The following is a 24,462-nucleotide window of genomic DNA, read 5'->3' as shown; positions in this document are numbered from 1 at the left end:
CGTATCCCTAAAACCCCAGTGCGCGTTTCACATTGATACTTTCAGCCGTAAATTAGATTAGCACTTCATTGCAAATTGTACCAATAGTACAAAATGCTATGCGGAATCTCGGAATGAAGTATTCCTAATTTTTGTTCAACGTCGGAAGAAGAAGAAAAGCGTACACTGGAGTCGCTTTTTACGCGGGGGATACGTGGCGCGCACACGAAAACCGCGTAAATCCCAAAATCCGCGTAAAAAGCCATTTTTAAGCGTAAAAAGCCATTTTTAAGCGTAAAAAGCCATTTTTAAGCGTAAAAAGCGACTAAAGTGTATTTAAATTTTATTCATCCTAAAGCAAAATCCAAATTGTTGGAAAAAAAGCTGGAAGTGACCGAATAGACTGCGACAAATGTGATCAATGTGTTCGGGAAACGTCTGACGGTTGCCAGGAAGCTAGGATCAGGCGGAAACTGATACCAAGATGCCACAGAAACCGGAAAAGGAGTGGCCAGCCTTTTCAAACATAATCCTAACCCTTCAATCATATATGTCATGAACACATTTAGAATATCCCGAATTACTCACGTTTTTAAGGTTTCCAAATGTTATAAAATTTCTGAAGTTGCACTTTTTCATTTTTCGTATCATATTAAGTTAGTGTAGTGATATGTAACATGTTTTTCTGTTATTTTTCATCATCAATTTATGTTCGAGAGTATGTACCATAAGTACCTTAGTAGAAGTATTTGTTTGAATGTCATTGGCAACCCTGTGTAATTGGTTGGAAAAACATGTTTGTTTACAACCATCATCCACTCAGCAGCTGATTCGAGTTTGACAGATAATTGGGTCGGATCGACCCCGCTATTGGTAGGCCTTCTTAGAATACAAGGTTATAGTGGCACCAAATCGATTTTTTAACACAAATAGTTGCTCCGTGTTGTTTAGGCCAGACCTCACTTTCTGTTACTATGAAAGAATGGTCTAGCAATAGTTAAAAATATTCGGCAATCGTTGAGTTGATCCTCATGTTGAAAAATGTGAAACAGTACAAAGCAAGTAGATAGTCTGAATCAAATAAGGTGGATTCAACTGCTCTTTATAATGCTATGGAAGATCAATCAGGCCATATACATATATCACTAACTGGGCGAAAAGGGAAGACCAGTTACCGACATTCGCGTTTTAACTAGTCCGGCATGTTAAACGTCAAATGAAATCGAGGGGAACTTCAATGAATTGTTTGATTCGCGTTGGCCATGAAATTGGATAAGCAAAAGGATTCCAATGGAGGTTTCGCATTGAGTGCGACAACAGGTATGAAATATAATTTGAGGAAATTATTTTTCTGTAATTTCTGTTCTGTTTTTGTCATGCGAAAATTATGTCAATTTTCATTACATTTCAAATTAATATCGAATGCCCCTCACAGCAAATATTCCATTTGAATATGGCGTCGATTGCTTACGAAATTCTGCTTTTTAGCTGGTCCAAGGACCAGTTAACGTTCGCCCAGTTTAAAAGCAGACCAGTTAAACCAGAACCAGTTAGCGAACGATTACTGTATATGTAGTCACATAAAGTCAAGAGGAATTTAATATCAAATTCAATGAAATATGTCGAGCGTTTAAAATAACAGCTAAGTATCACGTTTAGTTCTGGCACAATTGACATCGTATTAATAAAACTTTTTCATTATTTTGGAAAAAAAAAGTATGCTACATAGGTTAGGTGAGAACAAAGGTACAAAACAGATGCGAAAATTTAAATCAATTTTTTTAGATATACAGCCATTCCATGTCAAACCGATATAGTAGAAAGACAAATTTTCGTAGAAAGTGGTAGTTTCGTTCTTTGTCGCAAACTACTCGTATTTTTTTGTTAGGGTGCCCATTTTCATTTTAGGATGATCCGAAATATCGACTTTTTCCCCTTTTTTTTTTCCAAAAATTACATTTTCTAAATATTCATAACTTGTGAACTACTGAACCGATTTAGACGGTCGACATATCAAATTAAAGCTAATTAGCTCATTCTTGGACAAATGCTACGCTTGCAAAAACTTCAGGTTTTGTTTTTGTCATTATTGATGGTATTTGTTTCCTATAGTTTTCATGATCTCGGGACCAAGGGCGCTATATTATATTTTTCTGGAATGCTGAGGATTTTTCACATAACATATCTCGAAACTCGTTTTTTTCGTTTCTAAGTAATGATTTTTCAAAGTTACCCGATGGTTCAAAAAATAATTTTTTCCCAAAAATGACTTTCTTGAAAAATTTATTACTTTTGAACTACTGGACCGATTCAGATGATCAATATATCAAATTAAGGCCTACTAGCTAGCATATTTGGAAAAAAATAACACAATTGCCAATTAATTTGATTATAGTCAGTCTAGTCGCATAGAAATATTGAACGAAAACTGAAAACATGTTAGATTTGAAAAATCATAACTTAAAAACGAAAAATAATGCCTCTCTAGTTTCGAGATATGTGATGTGAAACATCCTCAGCTTTCAGAAAAAAATATAAAAAAATATGGCGCCCTTGGTCCCGAAACGATGTAAGCTATGAAAAACAAATATAATCAATAATTACGAAAATAAAATCTATTTTTGTTCAAAGTGTAATATTTTTTCAAACAAGACTAGCTCATTGGCTTCAATTTGATATAATCAATTTTTCATCTAAATCGGATCAAAAGTTATGATTTTTTGTAGTGGAAAAAATGGGAAAAAATGATTTTTCGGACCATCGGTTAATTTTGAAAAATCATAACTCAAAAACGAAAAAAAAACGCCTGCCTGGTTTAAGGATATGTTATGTGAAAAATCCTCAGCTTTCCAGAAAAAATATAAAAAATATAGCGCCTTCGGTCTCGAGACTATGAAAAATAAAAAAAACAAATACAATCAATAATAACGAAAACATAATTCAAATGTAATATTTTTCCAACTGCAACAGTAGTATTTTTCCGAAAAAGGCCAGCTAATTGGCTTTAATTTAATATGTCGAACATCTGAATTGGTCCATTGGTGGATTTTTCGGACCACCCTAAAATGGAAATGATCACCCTAACAAAAAAATAAAAAAAAATACGGGTCTAAAAATTTGCGATAATAAAGAACAAAACTACCACTTTTGACGAAAATTTGAGAACCACTATATAGTTTTGGCATGGAATGGCTATATAAATATATAAAAATTTTCTCATTATAAAATCTACGTGTTTTTGAACAATTGTTGCCTTTCGAGAAAATATAGAGTCAAGACGTGATGAGCTAGTATATTCAATTAATTTTATACAGAAATACAGCAAAAACGAACTTTTTTCAAGCTGGTGAATCTCACCTCTTTCTTTTCCTTGGTAATCAGATATTGAGGAGATTCTGGTAGGAACATGCACCCAACAGAGAACAAAATGCAGAATGCCAGCGCGATGTAAGTCACGGTGTAGTAATCTAAATAGTAACATAAGATGAAACCTATCAATATTCCAAGATTACAAGTGATGGATAATATGGCTCCCAGAGTTCCACGGATTCTGAAATAAGGAATGGAAAAACAGTTAGCATTTGCAGAACCAGACAGGAAAAATAAACACTCTCACCTGTCTTCCGAGATTTCCGACACAAACATTGGCACAATGGAGAATGTACCTCCGCCGGCGAAGCCACCCAAAATCCTAAACGCGTAGATCATAGTCAAATCGGACGCGAAAAGCACTACAACCCAGCTAGCCTACGATTGCGGGGGGAAAGGAGGAGAGCCGAAAGCGAAAAAAAAAATTGTAGGTGAAAGTGATTGACTCTTGCGCCGATGGTCTTGACTTTCGGGGCAGTGATTGAAACGCTTACCAGCTGTGTCACGCCGATTAACACAAGCGCGGCCTTCCGGCCAACCATCTCCGCCACCCAGCCACATATGAGCACAGCGACGACGCATCCCACCGTGCCGATCGAGCCGATCCAGCCGGCCTCCGAACTACTGATTACGCCGGAGCTGAGGGGTGTGGCATCGGACAGCAGCAGCTCCAAATTTGGCGACAGCCAGCCCACAGACAGGCCGTATATCAGTGTGGATAGATTTGCTACAGGGCGAAATGGAAGAGACAAAAAAGATGAGAAAAAAATTCGATTATTTCGCGATTTAGAAAGGGACAAGCTTGATTGGTGTGTTTTATAACAAGTTAGACAATATAACAGTCGGGCGGAAACGAGCACGCGACGAAGCCATCGGCGAGCTCATTGATTTTTTGTGGATTTTATTGCAGATTATTTGCACGAGGAATGTTACATCTTATATTTACAGTATTTTGTAGCTGAAATAACAATTATGAGTGGGTCTTTCCGTGAGATTATTTACAGGCAACGTTGTTTGCACGAACCTCACTGTGTAACATGATTTCGTGTAAGTAAAGGTCATCATCAATTAATTACTTGAATGGTCCAAAGTGGGATCCACTCCATAGAACGTAGATTGACAAGCTCTTTGGAAGTTTAATATGATTGTAATGTTCTCCAACAAGTCGCTTCGCCGCACGGTGCCTCGAAATTATCAGCATGTGCGAAGTGTTAGAGCTTGTGATGAGCTTTGAACTGGTGATTGAACTTCAAGCATCAACAATTTCGCGATTATTTTGCTCGCACCCCTCGGGTAAACATTCTGCAGAGCAGTGTGCACTTGTAATACTGGTGGAGTTGTTTTTGAATTCCTGTTTTCGGTTCGTTTACAGGTCTACAGGTTAACAAAAATCTGTTATGAACGAGTAAATATGCAGAAAAACATAGTTTTAATCCTTCTGTGCTCGCGCGCAAAATCATAACTCGTACGTCACAGACTGTGTGTCTCTGTAATTTTGCTATTTTATACTTTTATTTTAAAGTAAAAAAGGTATAATTAAATGAAAAAATTAATTATCGGTTACTAAATAATTGATAAGTAGTACTTTATTTTCTATAAAGATTCATCAATCAATATCGTTGATTTTTTTAAGTAAATTGTCTTTTATGAACATACAAAGCAAATATTTCCATTAAAATACACCTGAGATGATTATTATATTCCTCAATTACCTAGATGTAAAGGGTCATCCATTAGCGACTTAACAGTTTTGTGTCTTCGTGTAAACGAACCCATAAAACATTTTTATGATCTGTCAAAGTCACGTTGGTCAAAATCAACATTTTCATCATGGTGAAGTACACGAACGAGCAACGCTTAATAATTGTTAAAAATTACTACCAAAATTCGGAGTCGGTGGTTGCAACGCTTCTTCCAATTTTCGGCCGTAATAATCGTCCCATCCATGAGTCAATTGCACGCCGTTTCAAGAATTGGGCATCTCCCAAACTCCATTGGGGTGTATTTTGCGAAAAGATCTCGGGCTACATCCCTACAAGATCAAATTAACTCAAGAACTGAAGCCACTTGACCATATGAAGCGCCGAAACTTCTCCGATTGGACTCTGGCGAATCTCAGCGATGATGCTCATTTTTCGGCTAAATGGCCTACAATGGTCAACAAGCAAAATATGCGTTATTGGTCAGATACAAACCTATATGCCTATATGCTTCAAATTTTCGTATTTTGTAAATCGATAGAATCTTATCGAATCGAGTTGTTTCTCAAACGTTGGCGAATTTGCATATTTTGAAACATTGCCGAAATGTTTCTCAACGCAAAACATCAGGAATGCAACAAGCAAATCAAACAGATCGAAAAATTATGCCGACTGTTTTTACCCGACTGTAGCTATATGTAACAGCAAAATAGAGTTATCGAGCCAAATTCTGTTCAACTTGAACTACATAATAGATCCCAATATTATTTTAGAAATTTCTAATTCCTCATTCACTAGTTGCTCCATGCATGATCATATTTTTTGAAAGATATCTGCACAATTAATTCAAACTTCTTATCATAGTTTTAAAATTGAAGTAACTCGCGTTCGCAGTCTTCAAAAGCGAAGTTTTTTCAAAAAAAAAAAATGTTTATAATAATTATAAGATTTCGAAAATCAATAAAAACAAAATTGTGTTTGTTTCCGGATGTTTCCAGCATTTTCAATTGGTCATTTAACAAATGATATGCCTAGAGAAAACATTGTTTAAATTGTTCCTAGTGTTCCTAGTTATGGTCGAATAACTGGATGTTTTAATATTAAATAATTAACAATCGGAATGAAACTATTAAAACGGAAGCTTTGATGAAGAAATATTTACTATCCTAGACCAGCTGGCGGGCATATAGGAATACCTACGCGGACTACCGTTTGGCCATCCCTGGTATATTTCATTCTCACAATTAGTAATTTACTAGTAGCGTGAAAACACCCTAAATCGAACAAACCAAAATCATTCACCCTACCATTAAAAACTTTATAAATGATTCGTAGATAAATCAATGCTTTAGAGAAACTGTGAGTAAGATTGTGAGGGTAAGATGGACATGTAGATGATTCGATTATTTAACTGTTGGGTTTTAAATTTAAGTTAATAGTATATTAATGTATTAAAATATTAATAAGAATATTTATTTTATGTTGTTTAAAGGTATTTGAGCTACAATATAAGATTGGAGACTTGTCAAAAGTGGAAAATGTAAACAACAACTGAAAATCATAAATACTTCTGCATGTGAATGCAACTTCCGCGATGTTAAGATGTTAGATGTTAAGCATTTTGAGTGGCTCAATTTTAAAATTCGATTCGCTGGTGGTTATATTTCTGTAGGTTGATATACCAAATAGGTATGAAATAAGTAAATAATTGTTTTGTAACTGATTCAAATAATCTCATTGAGGGGAGGGTAAAACGGATAGTTTTTAGTGGGAGAAAAACGGGCAGTGAACCGATAGTGATGAAAAAAGTATTCAAAGATAATTAGAGTTCATCAAAATCCGCTCGTATTACTCCCAGCTTATCTCAGTATGTTTTTGAGGGATTCTTTCTAATGCATCTTGATTCTATGATCGTCTTTAGGATTGGTGGAGCATGGTATCCCAGCTGTGTGATCAACAGCAATCTTTCAGGTTGAACGGAATTTTCCACACACACTTGATATGGTCGAGATGTTCGCCCCATATTTGTCACAAATCGCTTTCAGTGACCATACGGATTCATAAATCTCAATTATTTTCTTACTTAATTCCAATTCAAAGCTGCTTGGAACCATCTGAATGGTTGATTTTCCATATTTTTTATTTTGAAAAACCGTTTAATTTTATTTAGCTTGCTCTGTAATTTGTATGTTTCTATGTTAGTAGGTTTGTAGGTTTGTCTGTAGCGATTTACCACATTAATAGAAATTTGACCCCCTTCCTGTTGACCTATTGATCCGAAATGTGGAACACACCTTTATTTCTGTAGTCATTATAAAACTGCGTATTTCATGATTTTATAAATCTAAGATGGCGGTCGCTACAAAATGGCAGGTTACATATTTTCTCAAAACTCCATCAATATGAGTTTTTTTCAAAACCCCATCAATATGGGTATCAAATGAAAGGGATTGACTAGTAGAACACAGTTATTTATGAATAAAAAAAGGAAAAAAAACTTTTTAAGTATAACGGTTTAATGTACTAAAAGCTAGAAAATAATTAGGCAAGTAGCAGTTAATAGTTATCACTTCCCTTCCTTCATTAATCTAGAGCAATGATGAGACTAAAATAAACTCGTGGGCATATGATGAATCATTTAACTGTGGATAATGGAAATCCGTTGTGCTCCACGATTGAAATGTTGGAAAAGGGTTTTTTTGTACACTTGAAATACGGGGGTAAGACTCCTCCCCCGTATTTCAAGTGTACAAAAAAACTCAAAATGGACACTACATACTAGGAATCAATATCCGAAATAATTAAATGAGCATTACTACTGTAGGCGCTTCCTTGTCAGAGTAGAAACCAAAAACAAAACGGCTGCCAATAAACTTGGATCATTCAATATTCAAATATTACGAAATGCACTCAGAAGGTTCAGGTTCAGGTTTTGAATTAAAGAGACTTTAAACTCTGAGAGTTCATTGATCTCTATAGCACTCAGAAAAGGAGGAGGGGATTGTGGAATCTTGTGGGCCTTGTAGAAAATAAAAATAAATCCAAATAAGTCTAAACGGTTTTATGCAAATTGCAATTTGTTACATGTTATGTAGAGAAGAGGGAGTAGCGAATAGTAGAAAATTTGTGTTACGTAATATTTGAATGACCCTTAGTTGAAAAATAACCAAATTTTACTTATCTGACATTCTGGGGAACGAAATGAAGACGTTTTTAATTGTTTGACATTCATACAGAAATCACCGGTAAATAACGTCCGGCACCAGTTCATGCATCGAAACCTACACTGCCGTTCTACACATAGTTGTCCCATGTTACTTTTTGACGATTTTCACTTTTCTTCATAGAACGATGTTTTTATGCCTAATCTTCTGGTAAAACACAAAAAAGTTACTGTTTGTTCCCAGCTTTTTAAAAAACAACACCAAGCTCAATTGTCTCATGTTTATATTCTAGGCATAGCTGTACCAGTATGAATTTTTATACTTATAATCAAGCTCGATTGATTCAAGTGAGGGGAACTTTTCACATTTCACTGGACAATAATTTCCTGCTCATAAAAACCCGGTGTGTTGCTAATCTGAAATGCTTAAATCTTCTGGTAGCCAAATATGTTAGAAAACTTAAACTGCGTTTTTCTCAGTTGCTGATTTTGGAACATGGGACAACTATGCGTAGAGCGGCAGACTGCAGCAAAGTGTAAAAAGAATAATTCTCACTGGTGCTTCAACTTACCCCAGGTTTGAAAAAAACATGGGGTTAGTTGATATGCTCGAAGTGCTATACGGAAAAAGAATTTTCGGTTTAGTTTTCAAACTCTACTCTACAACTACACTTAAATAACACTATTTCATTGGGCCCTATTATAGAAATCGAAGCGATAAGAATTTTGCTCGTTAGCTTCATTTTACTATTATAGAAATCGAGCAATTCGATAGCACCGAGCGAGTGATAGCTATCGATGCAAGTGTCAGAACTTTTCGAGTTGTTTGGTTCACTTGTTGCATATCTTCAGAGAATTATTTTGTTTTGGTTTGCGTCCCTGATATTGTCTTTTGGGAAACATGTTATAATTTACAATACAGAACTTACTTCCAATGCATATTTCAGTGGCTGAAAATGAGTGGACAGACAAATCACCACCAGGTTGAACGACTCGTTGAACCAATGAAAGCGAATGTAAACATTGCTCGAGGTATTTGTGGAAGCAGTTCAAATAGAATCCCGGTTACGGAAAAGTGGAAGGAATTCACTGTGGAGCTTAATGCACTGAGACCATCAATGCGTCTTAGTTCAGAATGACAGAAAGTAAGTGTTTCTTCTACGATACATATAACTTCATAAGTAAATATTATCATATTCTTTGAATTACTATCAACCGAATTTCCTACCTAAAAATTGCTTATTCCTGCTAGCGTACAATAGTACGTGTTACTTTTGTCAGCAATTTTCTTTTTTATTGCTATACTACACCAAACTTTCCATATGCTAAAGCTGAAATGTCTTGCAAAACAATAATGTTTTTTTAAATTACAGATTTGGATTGACATGAGGTGAAAGGTAAAGAAAACACTAGCACACAACAAGCGAGAACTCAGGGACACAGGTGGTGGCCAAATACAATGAAGCTATTGACGCCGCTGCAACAAAAAAAAATTACATGCAAAAAAATTGTTTTGCTAAAAAAAGTGGAATTTATGTGTGACTCCTTACGGAATTCCATAGATTGCAGTTGTGAAAATACATGAAAAGATTAATTTTCTAATAATTATATTTTTTGTAAAGCAAATTGTTCCATGATGTCGTTTTTATTACATATCCATGCATGTATTACGCCTATTGAACTTCGTTCGTTGAGGGAATATCAGTTTTCTCTAAAACATAACCATATTAACACTTTTGGAAATATAGATATTTATAATTTTCATGGCAGATATCTCAAAAAAAAAAAAAGATTTGGCATCCTTTCTTTAGTGCTTTGTGAAACATTTCAAACTCGTTTCAAAATATTACTGCACCGCCACTGACATTCGAGCAGAGTAACGAATCGAGCTGTTTTCCTCGATTTCTATAATTCCAGATTTTATTCGGTGTGAGAGTGATAGTGATTGTATCGAATCCTCGATTCGATTTCTATAACAGGGCCCATTATCTGACGTGCAATTCTTAAAATATTTTTAATGAAAATCAGTGTTTTCGGACTGATTGAGTCAGCGCGCAAAAATGTTTGTTATTATTATTTGACGAACGACGAAAAGTAAACGAAGAGGCGGATTGCGTTAAGAGGGGACCCTGTCGGAAGGGAAGGTCGAAAAACAATTAATTTTCGTGATTTTTCCCGGATGATAGGGTAAATGATCTTGGTTTGTCAAATTTGGGGTGTTTTTACGCAACTAGTAAATGCAAATCGATTTTTCTTCATGAAAATCACACATAATCGATACGAGTTTGGGTTTGTTGAAAAGCCCCAAGTCTCTAGTTGCTAATACTACCATAAGGTGTTCAAATTATTCAAACTTTTATGTTTTTTTAACGATTTTCCTTAAAGAAGAATTATGATCATGGTTTGACCACCTCTGATCATGGTTTGCCCAAAAAAATGATCATGGTTTGTCCGGTTTTAGAAATCTCCATTTTTGAATGAAAACATTCGAATTCACAATTAGATGTTGCATTTATCATTGCTTGAGTTTACTGTCATCATATTGATTCATTCATAATTTAGGCTTTCTTCAGAATATTGCCTTTTCTTGGGCATTTTAGAAGTGTTCCACTCAACACAAAACACAGAAAAACCATACTTCTGCTATGCGCGAAGCACGCCATAAACAAACATAAACAAACTGCAGCGCGCCAAGCGGTTGCCATAGAAATCATGTGGACAAAACAACATTATTGAATTGGACAACTCATGATCACAATTGAGTTCATCAAAATGCGTTAATTTAATGGTTTAGCTATGTAAATCCGATACAAATGGTGAGCAAGCATGATGTTTACAATATTTATAAGTGTTGTAATCCAGAAAAGGTCTGAATACGTGCCAAATAATCATCTGGTGATCGATTAAAAGTTAGCTCGAATGAGGGGCGCATTGACACAAATAGAAGGTGTATTTTATAATCCTTTAAAACATGTGATTTCGTAAAAATATACTATCAAACTACTAAAAATCATGTAAAAGGCAATTTCATTTATATGTTTCGAAACATTCGAAGGCCTTATTTGACACAGGAGCGCTGAATTAGAGCATTCAAAAAAGTGGGCAAACCATGATCATATTTTCGACTGGACAAATCAAGATCATTTACCCTAGTAACAAAGTGACATGGTTCGGGTATTTTGGTTATTCTTTTAGGTATATTTGAAGATGTATTTTCCACTTTGGGAGTGCACGAATAATGATTATTACGTGTCAACAGTGGATGCATAGATGCTGTCGAAAATCGGTACCTTGCTGGTGGTATCGGTTTTGAAGCAAAGGGGTTTTGCAGAACGAATTCCAATGAAAATTTTGAAAGTTAAGGAGTCACCAAAATGGTTCAAAATGAGTAATTTTTCATAAAAAATCGAAAAAATTAGATATAAAAAACCGCTATGTAACGCTTTACATAATTTATTTTTACATGCTGATAAATTTCAGTCAAATCGGTTGAGTAGATTCTGAGATATCGACTGCTAAAAACATGGTTTCGAGAAAAACGCGTTTAAAAATTCGTACAGCAATACTATATCCCTATGAGGTGGCCTCATACTTTTGGCTGTAGCTTTCCAACGAAATCAAATATCGAAAAATTCTTTAAGAATAACATTTTTAAGAATAACAAAACGAAAATATTAGATTTTTTCGACCTTTCAGACCGGGGTCCCCCCTAAGTCATTCCAATATTCTGGTTATGATTGCCATGAGGTGGGTTAAACACTAAAGCTACCACGAGGGGTCAAATGACCCATTTTGAATTCTTAGTCAAAATTTTTTTTGCAAATTACATTGTCACAACATCATTTGCCTATACTACTTTTCCTAAAACATACATCGAATGTATTTTTAAGTGTTTACTCCTCTCTTGTTATTTTTTTTACTGAGAAATATATGTAATCTGCCCTAACTACCACAACGGGTCATTTGATCCCTGCAAACATTCATATGATAACAGAAAGATTTGTATGTGTGGTTGTGATACAAAACCATTGCATTACACATTCTTGCTATTGCTTTATATATTTTGTTGTATTTGTGAATGAATAGTGAATAATCAGAATTAATTGTATTGCTGACTATCCAAGCGAGCTAACAGTAACCATTTCCAGTTACAGTGCTATTTTGCGTGTCAAAAATTGTAATTTCAATATTTTGCTAATAATTGTTATCCCAAAATGTTGAAATATACAGGAGAAATATGGTATATCACGTTTCTCAAAAAAACTTTATAAATCGAGTAATTGTTCACTACCTATTTACAAAAGGGTCACTTGACCCGCTGTGGTAGGAATAGGTATACATGAAACATCGGTAGGTTTAGTGTTAAAGATACTGTTTCCTGAAAAAAATATGTCACGTCAATCCACTATTCCTAGTAAAAGATATGGTTTCCGTATCAACTTACCCCGTGTTTCAATTTGCCCCGGGGTACCTTACCATAAATACTTTTTTATTGAATTTAGAGAGCTTTCATTGTTACAAACAACCCAAAATGGTGAAGCTGTACTTTTTTCGACCAAAGTAAAATGATGTAGTTGATTTCTAATACGATCTTGTGGCAAAAATCTAAAATGCTGGACAATGTATGAAAGTTCGATTTTAGAACACTGCAGTTTACAGATGCTGTTTATAATTGTTTATAGTTCGTTGTTTAATACTGTGTTCCGTGTAGGATGTGATTCAAGTAACGGAAGCTAGAAAGAATTTCTTTCGTAAAATAGTTCTGATTTGGAATGACGATTAGCCAAACAGTGTGTGTATGTATTTTCTTTGTATTATAATACTCTTCAATTTGTTCCATGTCCTGTGGAACGCAACCGGAACTCTCAGTCGAAAATTAATATGGAGCGATTCTTTTTGTTGAAAAATTTTATTTTCTCTAAAAGGTGGTAAAAAACAGATCGTAGAAAACACATATACTAGAGATTAACGTTCTGTTAATCATCAACCGTCATTAACCGTATTTCGAAATACTATTTACTATTCTATAAATCGTTCCTCAGACATTACACAATTCTCCTATCGCACGCATAAAATGTGTGTCAGTGGTGCATTGAGCTGTCACTAGCTCAATGCTTCGTGAGGATATTATTGTCATAGTTCTTCGGTATTAATTTACATCTCTCTATAATATTGATATTCTCGCTAACCTTCGCGAGCTGTATGCCTACATGGCAACCGTGGCATGCATACACGATGAACCTGCCGAGTGCATCATCCTGCACTTACGGCTAATCAACGCTGCCTACACACCGTAGATTAATAGTGATCAATGTCTTCACCCATGTCTCTCTACATCTATTTATAGGCACGTATTTTGGTAACATTTCCATCGGAGTTCGGTACGGCCAAGAAAGAAAGAATTACGCTCCGTACATTGACCTATGCTCCGATTTTTCCTCCCATTTCCACTGATGCAGTGCGACACACTGACGATGCCAAGTGGTAGTGGTACACCTAGAACACACCAGCCCTAATTCCCCAACACGCCAACTTTCCATTTCATTTTGTTCACCCACCCCGCGCAACGGCAGCTCCGTACGGCGCCCCCAACCTTTTCTCCTTTCTCTCTCCCAGCTATCAACCTATACTCTCGCCAGAGTTGACCTCTTTTCCCGTGCCGGCATTTTTTGTGTTGTTGTTTTATTTCGTCGGTCGATATTGTGAACGCTGTTTTCGCTTTCACACGCATTGTTGTGTGGTTGTGTGTTACAACAGCCGGGCACACTTTTACACCACTTTATTTTGTTTATTTTCCAACAAATTGAACGACGCGTGCGCTGATTAAAATAATACAGCCGACTGATAGCGGTGGCGACTATGCCTCCAAAATCCATTTACATTATGGTTACAATTGGTAACCTGATTCGGGAACGTGTGACGCCCATGCAGCCGATACACATATGTTTGGTTCGTCTATGGCAAGCATTCGGTTCGTGCCGAGCGCCTCCACCAACCATCCTCGTCGTCATCATCGTCGATGCCGCTATTACTTTGTGACACACACGGCCTTGTCTGCCGGGGGACTGGGGTTTACTTTCGATTGGGCTCTCGCTAGGGTTGCTCAAGGTAGCTTCACTAGGTTACTGGGTGTAACGCTCTGCCGCTTTCTGCCGCTGGTTATTGGGTTTGACCTTCGGGCCTGAATGGAACCACTATAGAGGAACCTGTCAGACTGGTTTTGAAAATGGTCTCCGCCTGGTTCTGGGATACAAGCGATAAATTCTGCTGCTCGATCAAGTTTTCAGCGGCGGGAAACCAACATGTTTTCTCGAACGTTAATGCTATCAAGTGCTTTTTTTTCATTTCTTTCTTGGCGAACTACTCTCGAACTACATGATTTGGCATTTTTGTCGAATAAAGCGAAACACTGTGTTAAAGTGTTCCGGAGAACTACGGAGAACCGTACTGTAAAGGATTTCGGGTTCTCGTGTTGTTTTATGTTAGTTGTGTTCATTGCGGCGATGTAGATTTGACTTGTTCGATCGAGCGGTTTTCCGTAGCAAGTTTGATTCGAATGATTCTAGGAACGTTCAGCGCCATCCAATGCGCTCATGGTTGCCTTGTCATGGTAAAAGTCCGAACGAAGGGTGAACCCGTTTTCGTTCAAGTGGTACCAGACTAGAAAAAGACTGCATCCCCTGATTTATGAGCTGCAGCCCCAGATAACCGCCCTCCATATTTCAATGAGAGAACAAAAACACAGCAAACAGTAAAAATGCATCCATTCAGTTCCCCAATATCTAACACAGAACATGACTTTTTATTTCTCTTTCTGGCTTTGTCGCTTTCTTCTATTTTTGAACATTTTCATCTCTGAGGTGGTAGTTCTGAGAATTAACTGGACTTTCCGAATTAGATTGGATTGACTCATTTTATCGTACCATCGAATCGGAATCAAATCGTGTCCTAGTCAGTGAAATGTTTACCATCCTTTTTGTTACTTTACTGAGACGCTTATCTTGTCAAGTTATTCTAACAGCGCGAAATTAGCGGAATTGATGATTCTCCCAATGAGATTACGGGTCTGATATAGGAAGGAATGATACTACTGCTAGTCGCTTTTTGACGAAAATAATTAGGCACTGGATGAAACCGAAGTTTCACCACGAGATGTGAGAGGTTGTTTACAATGAATACCGATAGAGGCATCGTTGGTATTTGACGAGTCAGTTGGGAGGAGTGTCTATTCACCATAGAAACGTTTCGTGAACCCTAAAATCTTCACATGCCAAATTTGGCTCCATTTGCTTGATTGGTTTTCGAGTTATGCAGAAATTTGTTTTTCATTTGTATGACAGCCCACTCTAACAGAGGGAGGAGGAGTGTCGAACCACCATAGAAACATCGATTGCATCCTAAAACCTCCACATGCCAAATTTGATTTCGTTTGCTTGAATAATTCTCGAGTAATGCAGAAATTTGTGTTTCATTTGTATGGCAGCCCCTCCTTACAGAGGTGGGTGGAGTGTCTAACCACCAAAGAAACATTTAGTACACCCTAAAACTTTCATATGCCAAATTTCGTTTCATTTGCTTGATTAATTCCCGAGTTATATAGAAATTTGTGTTTCATTTGTATGGCAGCCCCCCCTTAGAGAGTGTTTAACTACCATAGAAACATTTATTAAACCCTAAAACTTCCACATGCGAAATTTTATTCCATTTGCTTGATTAATTCTCGAGTTATGCAAAAAATTTGTTTTTCATCTGTGTGGCAGCCCCCCCTTAAAGAGGGGGTGGAGTGTCTAACCACCGTAAAAATATTTTTTACACCCTAAAACCTTCACATGCCAAATTTGATTTAGTTTGCTTGATTAATTCTCGAGTTATGCAGAAATTTGTGTTTCATTAGTATGGCAGCATCCTCATTTTCAATATTTTATTCAAAATAAATAGATAATCAGCATACTGAATAGGTTCCTTTGTGTATGTGGAAGTGTTTTCGTTGAAACGGTTTAAACGTTAATATCATGCAGAGGATGTCCATTAAATTTCTATTCAAACTTGGTGAAACTACATAGTTAAAATTTAGTTCACAGGCAGCAGTGTTTGCATGTACAATTAATAAATTGGTAGGATGTCTAATAGAATACCAATTTTCAAGCTAATTTCGACTCTATTCACTAAACAAGGAAACACTATAAACAAGAAGGTTAACGTAACATTACGATAACACGTACCGTATGAAGGTTTGTATTTGTCAGGAATCACATAAAAAATTTACAAAATATATATTCTGATGTTTGGAAGGAGATTGGGAGTGCTAAGGAGTGCGATGAAATGAGGAAGAAGTTATGGAAATTTATCTAAAAACGATGGTGCCAAAGAGAAATACGCTGGAGTCGCTTTTTACGCGGAGGATGGCTGTGCAAAACTGTGTCATATTTGGGTTATGCTATGTTCCTAGCAAGTATCACGTTCACTCATATTCGACAAAAAACAATAACTTGTCGATGATTTCGACTGACCCGACCGATGATGAATTTATTTCCAAGAAGCGCATTTTTTGTGATATATGGCAATGCATAAAAATGTTGGTTTGGGTTTTTGAAATGTGCCTGTTTCTCATTCATCGTTTTAACAGACAAAAAAATCTATACGTTACTTGCTGAACATGAATGTTGACCCTTGATTTTGGAGATCACAGGGAAGTGAATTCCATAAAACAACACCTCTCACAAAGAATTTTCTTTCATCGAGAGACGAATTGTGCGAGGGTATCACAAGTTGCTGAGTTCTTGTACTACGAAAGGGTTTCAATTTTTCATATAGGTATGTGAGTGTTCTTGTTGTGATTATTTTGTGCAATAATATACAAGATCGAGCTTCAATGAAATTGTAGAATGAAAATCCTAAGAATGAGTGTCGGAAGTGTGAGACAGAATCCATTCGAATCAAAATGAAAATAAATCTTCTACAAGAGTCTAAGTCTCTCTCGAATTCGATTTGCAGAACAGTCATTTGAAAAATTCACATGAAACGAAATGTGGCATTATGAAGAAATTAAAAAAGTTGAGTTTAGTTGAATAATGCAATACATGTTTTTTGAGTGCATTGTACGAAGACAAGATTAAATTATTATCCCAATTAATTGGCTGGATCTATCATATTGATTTTCCTTTGGAATATATAGGTTTTCGATGCAACCTAGCCCGAAAATCTATGCATTTGAGCTTAGCGAAGATGATTTTTTTCCACACTGGACTGACTAGAATTGGACCCAGAACCGAGCCCTGAGAAACACCAGAATAAACAAGCAAAAAACTGGATAGTATCTGATTACAAGAAACTGTTTGTTGGTGGTTGACCAAATAAGGGTAAACCAATGTGCAATAGTTAGCATTTTCCGTGACGTTATAGATGAGTTCTGAGGAAAAAATTGCTAATATAAAGCCTGTCCACGTTAAATTTCGGACACCAAGATGATGCCAGTAAAGCAAAAATTTACGTAATACAACAAAACCGATTGTTTATTTCAGTAAAATATACTTATATCTAAGAACAAGGAAAGCTTACTTCGATGTTAATTACGTTGTCTGTAAAATTCACGAACTTTCTTGGGAACATCTGCCATTTGGTTCCTTACAGTATCCTCAGATATGCTGGCGGTGGCGCTTTTCCATCTCCTCTTGAAATCATTAATGCCATTGGCTTTCTTCTTAGTTTTGAACAGTTTTCGCTTAATCAGAGCCCACTACTTTTCCACTGGGTGAAGTTCTGGACAGTTCGGTGGATTTGCTGTTTTTGGCACATATTTGACCTCGTGTGCATTATACCATTCCAGGATGGATTTTGCATAGTGACAAGAGGCCAAATCAGGCCAAAACAACGCTGTAGAGTCGTGATTTCTTCTGAATGGTAGCAACCGCTACTGGAGACATTCCTTCTCGTAGACATCTTTGTTGATAGTGCCGGTAGAGACGAAAGACTTGTATTTTCGGCCACAACTGCATATGGCCTGTCAAACCAAGTACTTTTTGGGGAATTTAGACTGCTTCTTGGTCCGGAAACACTCGGCTACGGCATTCCTTCGCCGTCTTCGAGAACATAAGTTTCATCGTCCATTATGGGGCATGAACATTTTTGTAAAAAACTGGTGTAGAGCACCTTAGCACGGCTTTTTGCAGTGAAATTTTGCTTATTTTTTTTGCACGATTGGACACCTTTTTCACTTTGTACGTCTTCAGTCCATGCCTCTGCTTCACTTTTTGTATGTATGATTTTGATTTTCCAATCTTTCGAGCCACATTTCTAACTGAAAGTTTGGGATGTTTCTCGATAATGGCAACCACCTTTAGGTCCATCTGTCGGGAGCATACTTTTCGATTTGTTCCGCTTCCAACCTTCCGATCCACAGTTAAGCGCTGGTCAGACGATTTGAATACACTAAACACGGTACTCTTCGGGAGATTTAGCTTTTTTGGCGCGATCGCGTAATAACAGTATTGGATTTAGCTGCCGTTCGCACAAAATGCGTTTGCGTACTTCCACTTGATTCGACGCCATTTTACCAAATTGAAGAAGAATGTAAACATGTTGGACGTCGAAATAAAGAGGAGGGTTTCAGCTGTCATGTAAGTGAAATATTTCATAAACTACACTGAAAGAAAAGTGTCCAAAATTTAACGTGGACAGGCTTTATGTCTTCGTTAAAACAAAAAAGTCGCCTGTCGCAAAACTGCACCGATTTTCGCTCTGAGTTAATCGTCTTGTGAACAGACAAAGATAGCGGCAAAGAATTCAGGGAAAGTATTTTTAATTTAATAGTCACCTTATCCCTTTTTTGAAATTCAATGCATTTGCGAACCACCCTGCTAAGTGTACAGTTAAAAGATTGGATAATATGAGCTACATTATTGTATATGATTTTGCGCAGTGTTCCGTTAAGTAATCACTATTCAAACTAAGCAAATTGCGGCCATTTCGCTGGCCGTTAATTTCAGACATTATGAATTCTGTTTTGAAAGAACTTAATTATCATAACAATAACAATAACAACTGTTCACACAATAACAACGTGTGAACAGTAAACTTATCGCAGTCACATATCAGCAGAACAGCAATCATGCAAAATAAATTCAAGTTCCTGGATTTATCAACATTTTAAATACCAGGTCATATAAGAAGTAAATGTTTAGTGACGTTGTCGGTACTACTGATCATCAGTGTACGTGAAAACGATGGAAACATTCAACTGCTGGACTGTTGACTTCTCTTGGTAGTAATAGACAATAATATTTTTACTCAATGAAAAACCACTCATCTCCAGTGATATGGTGCTTTACTGCAGCATCACAGTGATCTTCCTTCTCCCCGTTTCTGTAAATTTACAATTCCAATCGCTGCACTCGGGCATCATTCGACCAATTTACCCCAGCTCCCCAAACAACATACTTCTACATTATGGATAAATGTTCTTAACACCCCTACACCGAAACCGCACCACGCTCGCCCTGAATGAGCTGTCAACATTGGTGAACAGAGGGCAGAAACTGTGCTGTATCTATTTGCGGTGCGTCTTATCATGCCGTGTGTGTTTGCTTGTTTTTCTCATTTGTCAGTTCGTCATGTGCAAACACGGCCCAATTCGAGCGCAGACGACCTCAACCATGTGGCGGAGTGCGCGGGTGATAGTGATAGAATCACATTACAACCTTAGGCTTATCAGTTTCATTCGTGAAATATAATCAACTCAACTGGTGTTTGGAATGCATTTTTCTTATCTGGATGCCTTGATGCCATGGCGCATCCGACTGCATCCAGAGAGGACACAGGAAGCGATTAGCGGTCGGGAGGCGAAGATGACAAACATTGATTTTTCCGTATTGTTATAATGTTATAAATGTCTGAAGGGAAAATGTGAAAACTTCTCCACTCCGCTCACTACCGCCTATAAATAGGATGGACTTATATTGACTTTTGAATTGCCGCAAAAACATTCACAGTATGATTTATCCCATTCGGTTATTATTTTTCGGCTCTTATTTTTAGGTTCAATAATTGCAAAATTTCAATTGCAGATGTTATATTATAATGAGAACATGTCAGATAGTTTAGTTGCAATTTTGAGAATTCATACGTTATGATCAGCCTCTTCGCTCAAAAATGGTAGAACAGAGAATAGTAAAAAAAAACAATAATTTAAAGTGAAGAAAAGACATCAATTAACTATTAGAGTTGAATGGCGATAGTTTACACGTCGTTACCACAGCCCAATTAGCTGACCATTAATTCCTGTCGATTCACTTCAGGGCACGGACGATGTATCCGAGAGGTTATCGTTAAAGCTACGATGGCGCAGGTCTTAGTGGCAGTGGCTTCTTCATCACTCCACAGCCGCAATAAATTGCTTTCATTTGCTTCGAGTTGTGCGGTCAGCGTGCCAAATTCACTGTGTATTTCTATGCGTCCTAAATGGGATGGATTTATGAGTATGTATCACGGAGACTTCCGACGACAGAGAGGATGGTGGGGAGAATCCGTTGGGCATGTAACGCCAATGTTTTGGGGGCCATTTGTCGCCTAGGCGACAGCCGGCCGGTAAGCTTTCTCCTGAATTACTTCGGCTTGTTGACCGAATTTGCATAATGAGCACTATCGTTAGTCTGGGAAAATTTCACTTTTTGGCGCAGTAGATTGTGCTGTAATTTTGTTGGTATAGCAGCAGACGAATATTAATTATTGGAAATATATTGTATTTACATAAGCGTAACAATATTCGAAGAGTAACCTTCGAAGAGCTAACCTTTATTGTTTTCAAACTATTTAATTTAAAGCATTGTGATGTTGTTTTTCGTGATTCGACTATGAGCAAATCATTGATGAGTAGTTAGAAGAATAGAACGCAAAGCGAATACTAAACCACTCTCATCAATCTTCATCACACGCAACACATCTTGATTAGAATTCCATGACTTGTGCCAATGGCCGCATAAAACGAAATCAACGCCAGCGGTGTGTATAGCTTTTAAAGGACATGTCGTCATCGATTTTCGTTCGTTATTTATGCCCAATAAAAATTCTCGCGGTGAGAAATCGTATAATAATTATTTTGTCTGTAGTTTAGATGGAAAAAAAAATCCGTGCACTAGTATTACTTCAAGGTTTTTTTGAAAACTGACAAAACAGACAACCATAGGATTTCCTCCTACTTTATTCAAAGTATTTTCCATCGGAAGCCACAACCTTGACCCACATTTTAGACATACATTCTGTCAAATGTATAATGGGAATTTGTGTTTTTAAAGAAAATGCTTTATTATCATCTAAATTTATATTAACGTCTTCAAAATAGACCCCTTCTGAAACAATACACTTTTTTCCAACGAACAATACTACAGTCATCGAAACACTTTTTATAGCTGTATTCAGGAATTACCTCGCAGCGAATTCATTCTTATGTCTTCAAAGCTGTCAAAGTGGGTCCCATGAAGCAGTAATTTGAGCTTCGGAAATAGCAAAAAAAAAGTCACGCGGGGCCATATCTCGAGAGTACAGTACTTGTTCAATCACATTCGTGCTATTTTCGGTTAAAAAGTTGCTCACTATGATCGATCGATGATCGGGCGCATTATCGTGGTGAAAAATCAAAAGTGTTATCAAATGGACATCATCATATCAAAAATCGCCGAGCAAAAAAAAAGTTAACTTATTCGCAAAGCCACTGCAAACAAACTAATTGACAGATCACGCTCTAAATACACAATTTCTCAACTGACAGAAGTACAAACGTAAAAAAGTGTTCAGCGGAAAGATTTGAAATTATAATTTCCCGGTATATATTTGAAAGAATGTAATACACGGATTCCACGCTGGTAGAGGCTGGTTGTTTTGAAGCGATTCAGATATCGAGTATACTTTTTATTTTTTTCATGAGATTGGTACCGTTCTTCATGAAGAAACGAAGCCAAGGATCAGATAATAATCTGAAGGACCAATAAGAACTGTTCCGAAAAGTAATTAGCAACTTTTATAATGATTCTATCCAAAAATGGGTGAACTAGTTTTAGTGTGCATGCAAGAGTTTGTTTACATGTCAACAAAAGTTGGTGTAATCGATTCATTCCGCCCAAGTTGTTCGTTTACGCTATGACTAGAATTGATCTTGAGACAAGAAAGAAAATTCTGCACACTTGGTGTACTGAAAAGTGTGCTACCTTCAACCAAATCACAAAACAGTTTAAAGTGCACCACACAAGTGTGAAAAATAAAGTCCACAAGTATGACAACGAGTTCTCCTTGAATGATATGCCTAGATCCGGTAGAAAACCTGGTTCCAGTCAGCCCATGTTGGATCGTACAGTATTAACATACATCAAACGACACCGATCGATATCAACGCGTGATTTGGCCAAAAAGTTTAAAATCAGCATTCAAAGAATCAAGGCCAGGAACTCCTTGAAGCCATACAAAAAGCGGAAGGTGCCTAAGAAAAACGCAAATCAACAATCTCGAGCTAAAACAAAGGCACGAACACTGAATAGCCGGTTTCTGGACAACAGCAACAAGTGCATCCTGATTCTGAAATATACGTCAAACAGGATTCAAGAACGCTTCCAGGGCCGCAATTCTACACGAAATCCGCGGAGGAGGAGGTGGATTATGCTGAATACATGGTTGCGCTGGTAAAATTTGGAGAGAAGATTCTAATATGGCAAGCTATTTGTACTTGTGCTCAAATTTTCTAAAATGAATGCTTGAAGTCTCCCCCTCTCTTCTGGCCGGATTTGGCATCTGAACATTACGCTAAGCCAACATAACAGTGACTCTCAGGCAATAATATCCAATTCGTCGAAAAAAACATCAATCCACCAAATTGTCCAGAGCTCCGACCAATTGAACGTTACTGGGCCATTGCGAAAAGGATTTTCAAGAAGGAGGTAACAGCTTCCCAAACCATGAAGGAATTCAGAAAAAAGGACAGCAGCATCGAGGAGATGCACAACAGCTGCTGTGCAAAATTTGATGAAAGGTCTTTCGTCAAAAGTGCGTTCGTTCTATAGAGCACAATATTTTGATTTATGTTACCCACACTATTATTTCACGTTGAACTGATCTGCAATGAACCAAAAACAAAACTTGAAATAATAATCGCGTTTTATTATTATTCACGAATAGATGTTGCTAGAGACATTATATGGAAATATGGCAGCTGGGTAGAATCTCCAGGTCAATCTTCCTTGATAATTCCTAACAGAGCCACGAATATATGGCCTGGTGTTCTCATGCTGTAAAATTATAATGTCGTGTCTATTCTCTCATTCCGGTCGTGTTTTCTTACGAGCTATGTTCAAACCAGTGTTGAAAAAATTCATCTTCGCTAAGCTCAGATGCATAGATTTTCGGGCTAGGTTGCATCGAAAACCTTTATATACCAAACGAAAAGCAAAATGACATATCCAGACAACCAGTGAATATGAGCAAATGAACTTTTGTTCTTCAATATGTTTTGAAGTTTATTTTTCCACCAAGTGTCATTTTCATCTTGATTATTGAAGACGTCAAAATTGAATTTCATTTTTTCCAAATGAATTCAGCTGTTGTTTGCTTTTAACCTGAGGCTGCTGTGTACGGTTGGATTTTATTAAGTTCGAACTTTTATTGAACTGTTGCTGAAGTCCTTCAATTGCAGTACATCATTTAGGGATCGTTCGCGGTTTTTGCTTGTCACTATCCACTATCCAATTTTCACTCAAATTCACTGCCCGAACGATTATCATTTGGAACGTGATGAATATCATTTTGTTGCTTTTGATATTCAAAGTATAAATAACAGCGAAGCTATGAACCCCACTCAATGCCGCATTCATTCATTATAGCAAATTTGTTCATGCACCAGCGATATGAACAAAATGAGTTTGTTTGTTATTGTCATCAATATAATGAGGGAAGTGTGTTTCAATCTGAAAAAGAGTCATTTACACTGAAATAAAATCATATTCGTTACTCGTGAATATTTGGTGATATTCTAAGACACTGGTTCAAACGTATTGATTGTAATCGGTACCATTCACTTGTGATAAATTCAGGTTGTTTCGAATGTGTGTCTCATTATATAAAATTATTGCTTTTGGAACGTTTAAATTATTTCTTGCACATGCTTGCATGCATGAACATGCTATGGAGCAGATGACTATCAGCTGCGCTTTTCTAAAGAGAAGAATAATGCAATAAAACTTTCCGTAAATCCCGTGTTTTCCCGGTACAAAA

General features: G+C 36.8%; 2 protein-coding genes across 4 annotated transcripts in view; one reads left to right on the top strand and one right to left on the bottom strand.

The window, feature by feature from the left end:
* The window catches only part of LOC129775784 (facilitated trehalose transporter Tret1-2 homolog), a 42,198-nt gene extending 32,467 nt beyond the window's left edge, over positions 1 to 9,731 (top strand). For both annotated transcript variants that reach the window (XM_055780877.1, XM_055780875.1), the window contains exons 7-8: positions 9,159 to 9,356; positions 9,585 to 9,731. In XM_055780877.1, coding sequence (XP_055636852.1) covers positions 9,159 to 9,350 — 192 coding nt within the window. In that variant the 3' untranslated portion in view covers positions 9,351 to 9,356; positions 9,585 to 9,731. The remainder of the gene's footprint in view (positions 1 to 9,158; positions 9,357 to 9,584) is intronic.
* The window catches only part of LOC129775785 (facilitated trehalose transporter Tret1-like), a 125,322-nt gene that overhangs the window by 5,471 nt on the left and 95,389 nt on the right, over positions 1 to 24,462 (bottom strand). For both annotated transcript variants that reach the window (XM_055780879.1, XM_055780880.1), the window contains exons 3-5: positions 3,843 to 4,075; positions 3,596 to 3,726; positions 3,337 to 3,529 (exon numbers count right to left, since the gene is read on the bottom strand). In XM_055780879.1, the coding sequence (XP_055636854.1) occupies positions 3,337 to 3,529; positions 3,596 to 3,726; positions 3,843 to 4,075 (557 nt within the window). The remainder of the gene's footprint in view (positions 1 to 3,336; positions 3,530 to 3,595; positions 3,727 to 3,842; positions 4,076 to 24,462) is intronic.

This window comes from Toxorhynchites rutilus, chromosome 3 (assembly GCF_029784135.1).
Source record: "Toxorhynchites rutilus septentrionalis strain SRP chromosome 3, ASM2978413v1, whole genome shotgun sequence".
NCBI lineage: Eukaryota > Metazoa > Arthropoda > Insecta > Diptera > Culicidae > Toxorhynchites > Toxorhynchites rutilus.
This window is presented reverse-complemented; position numbering and strand designations above follow the sequence as displayed.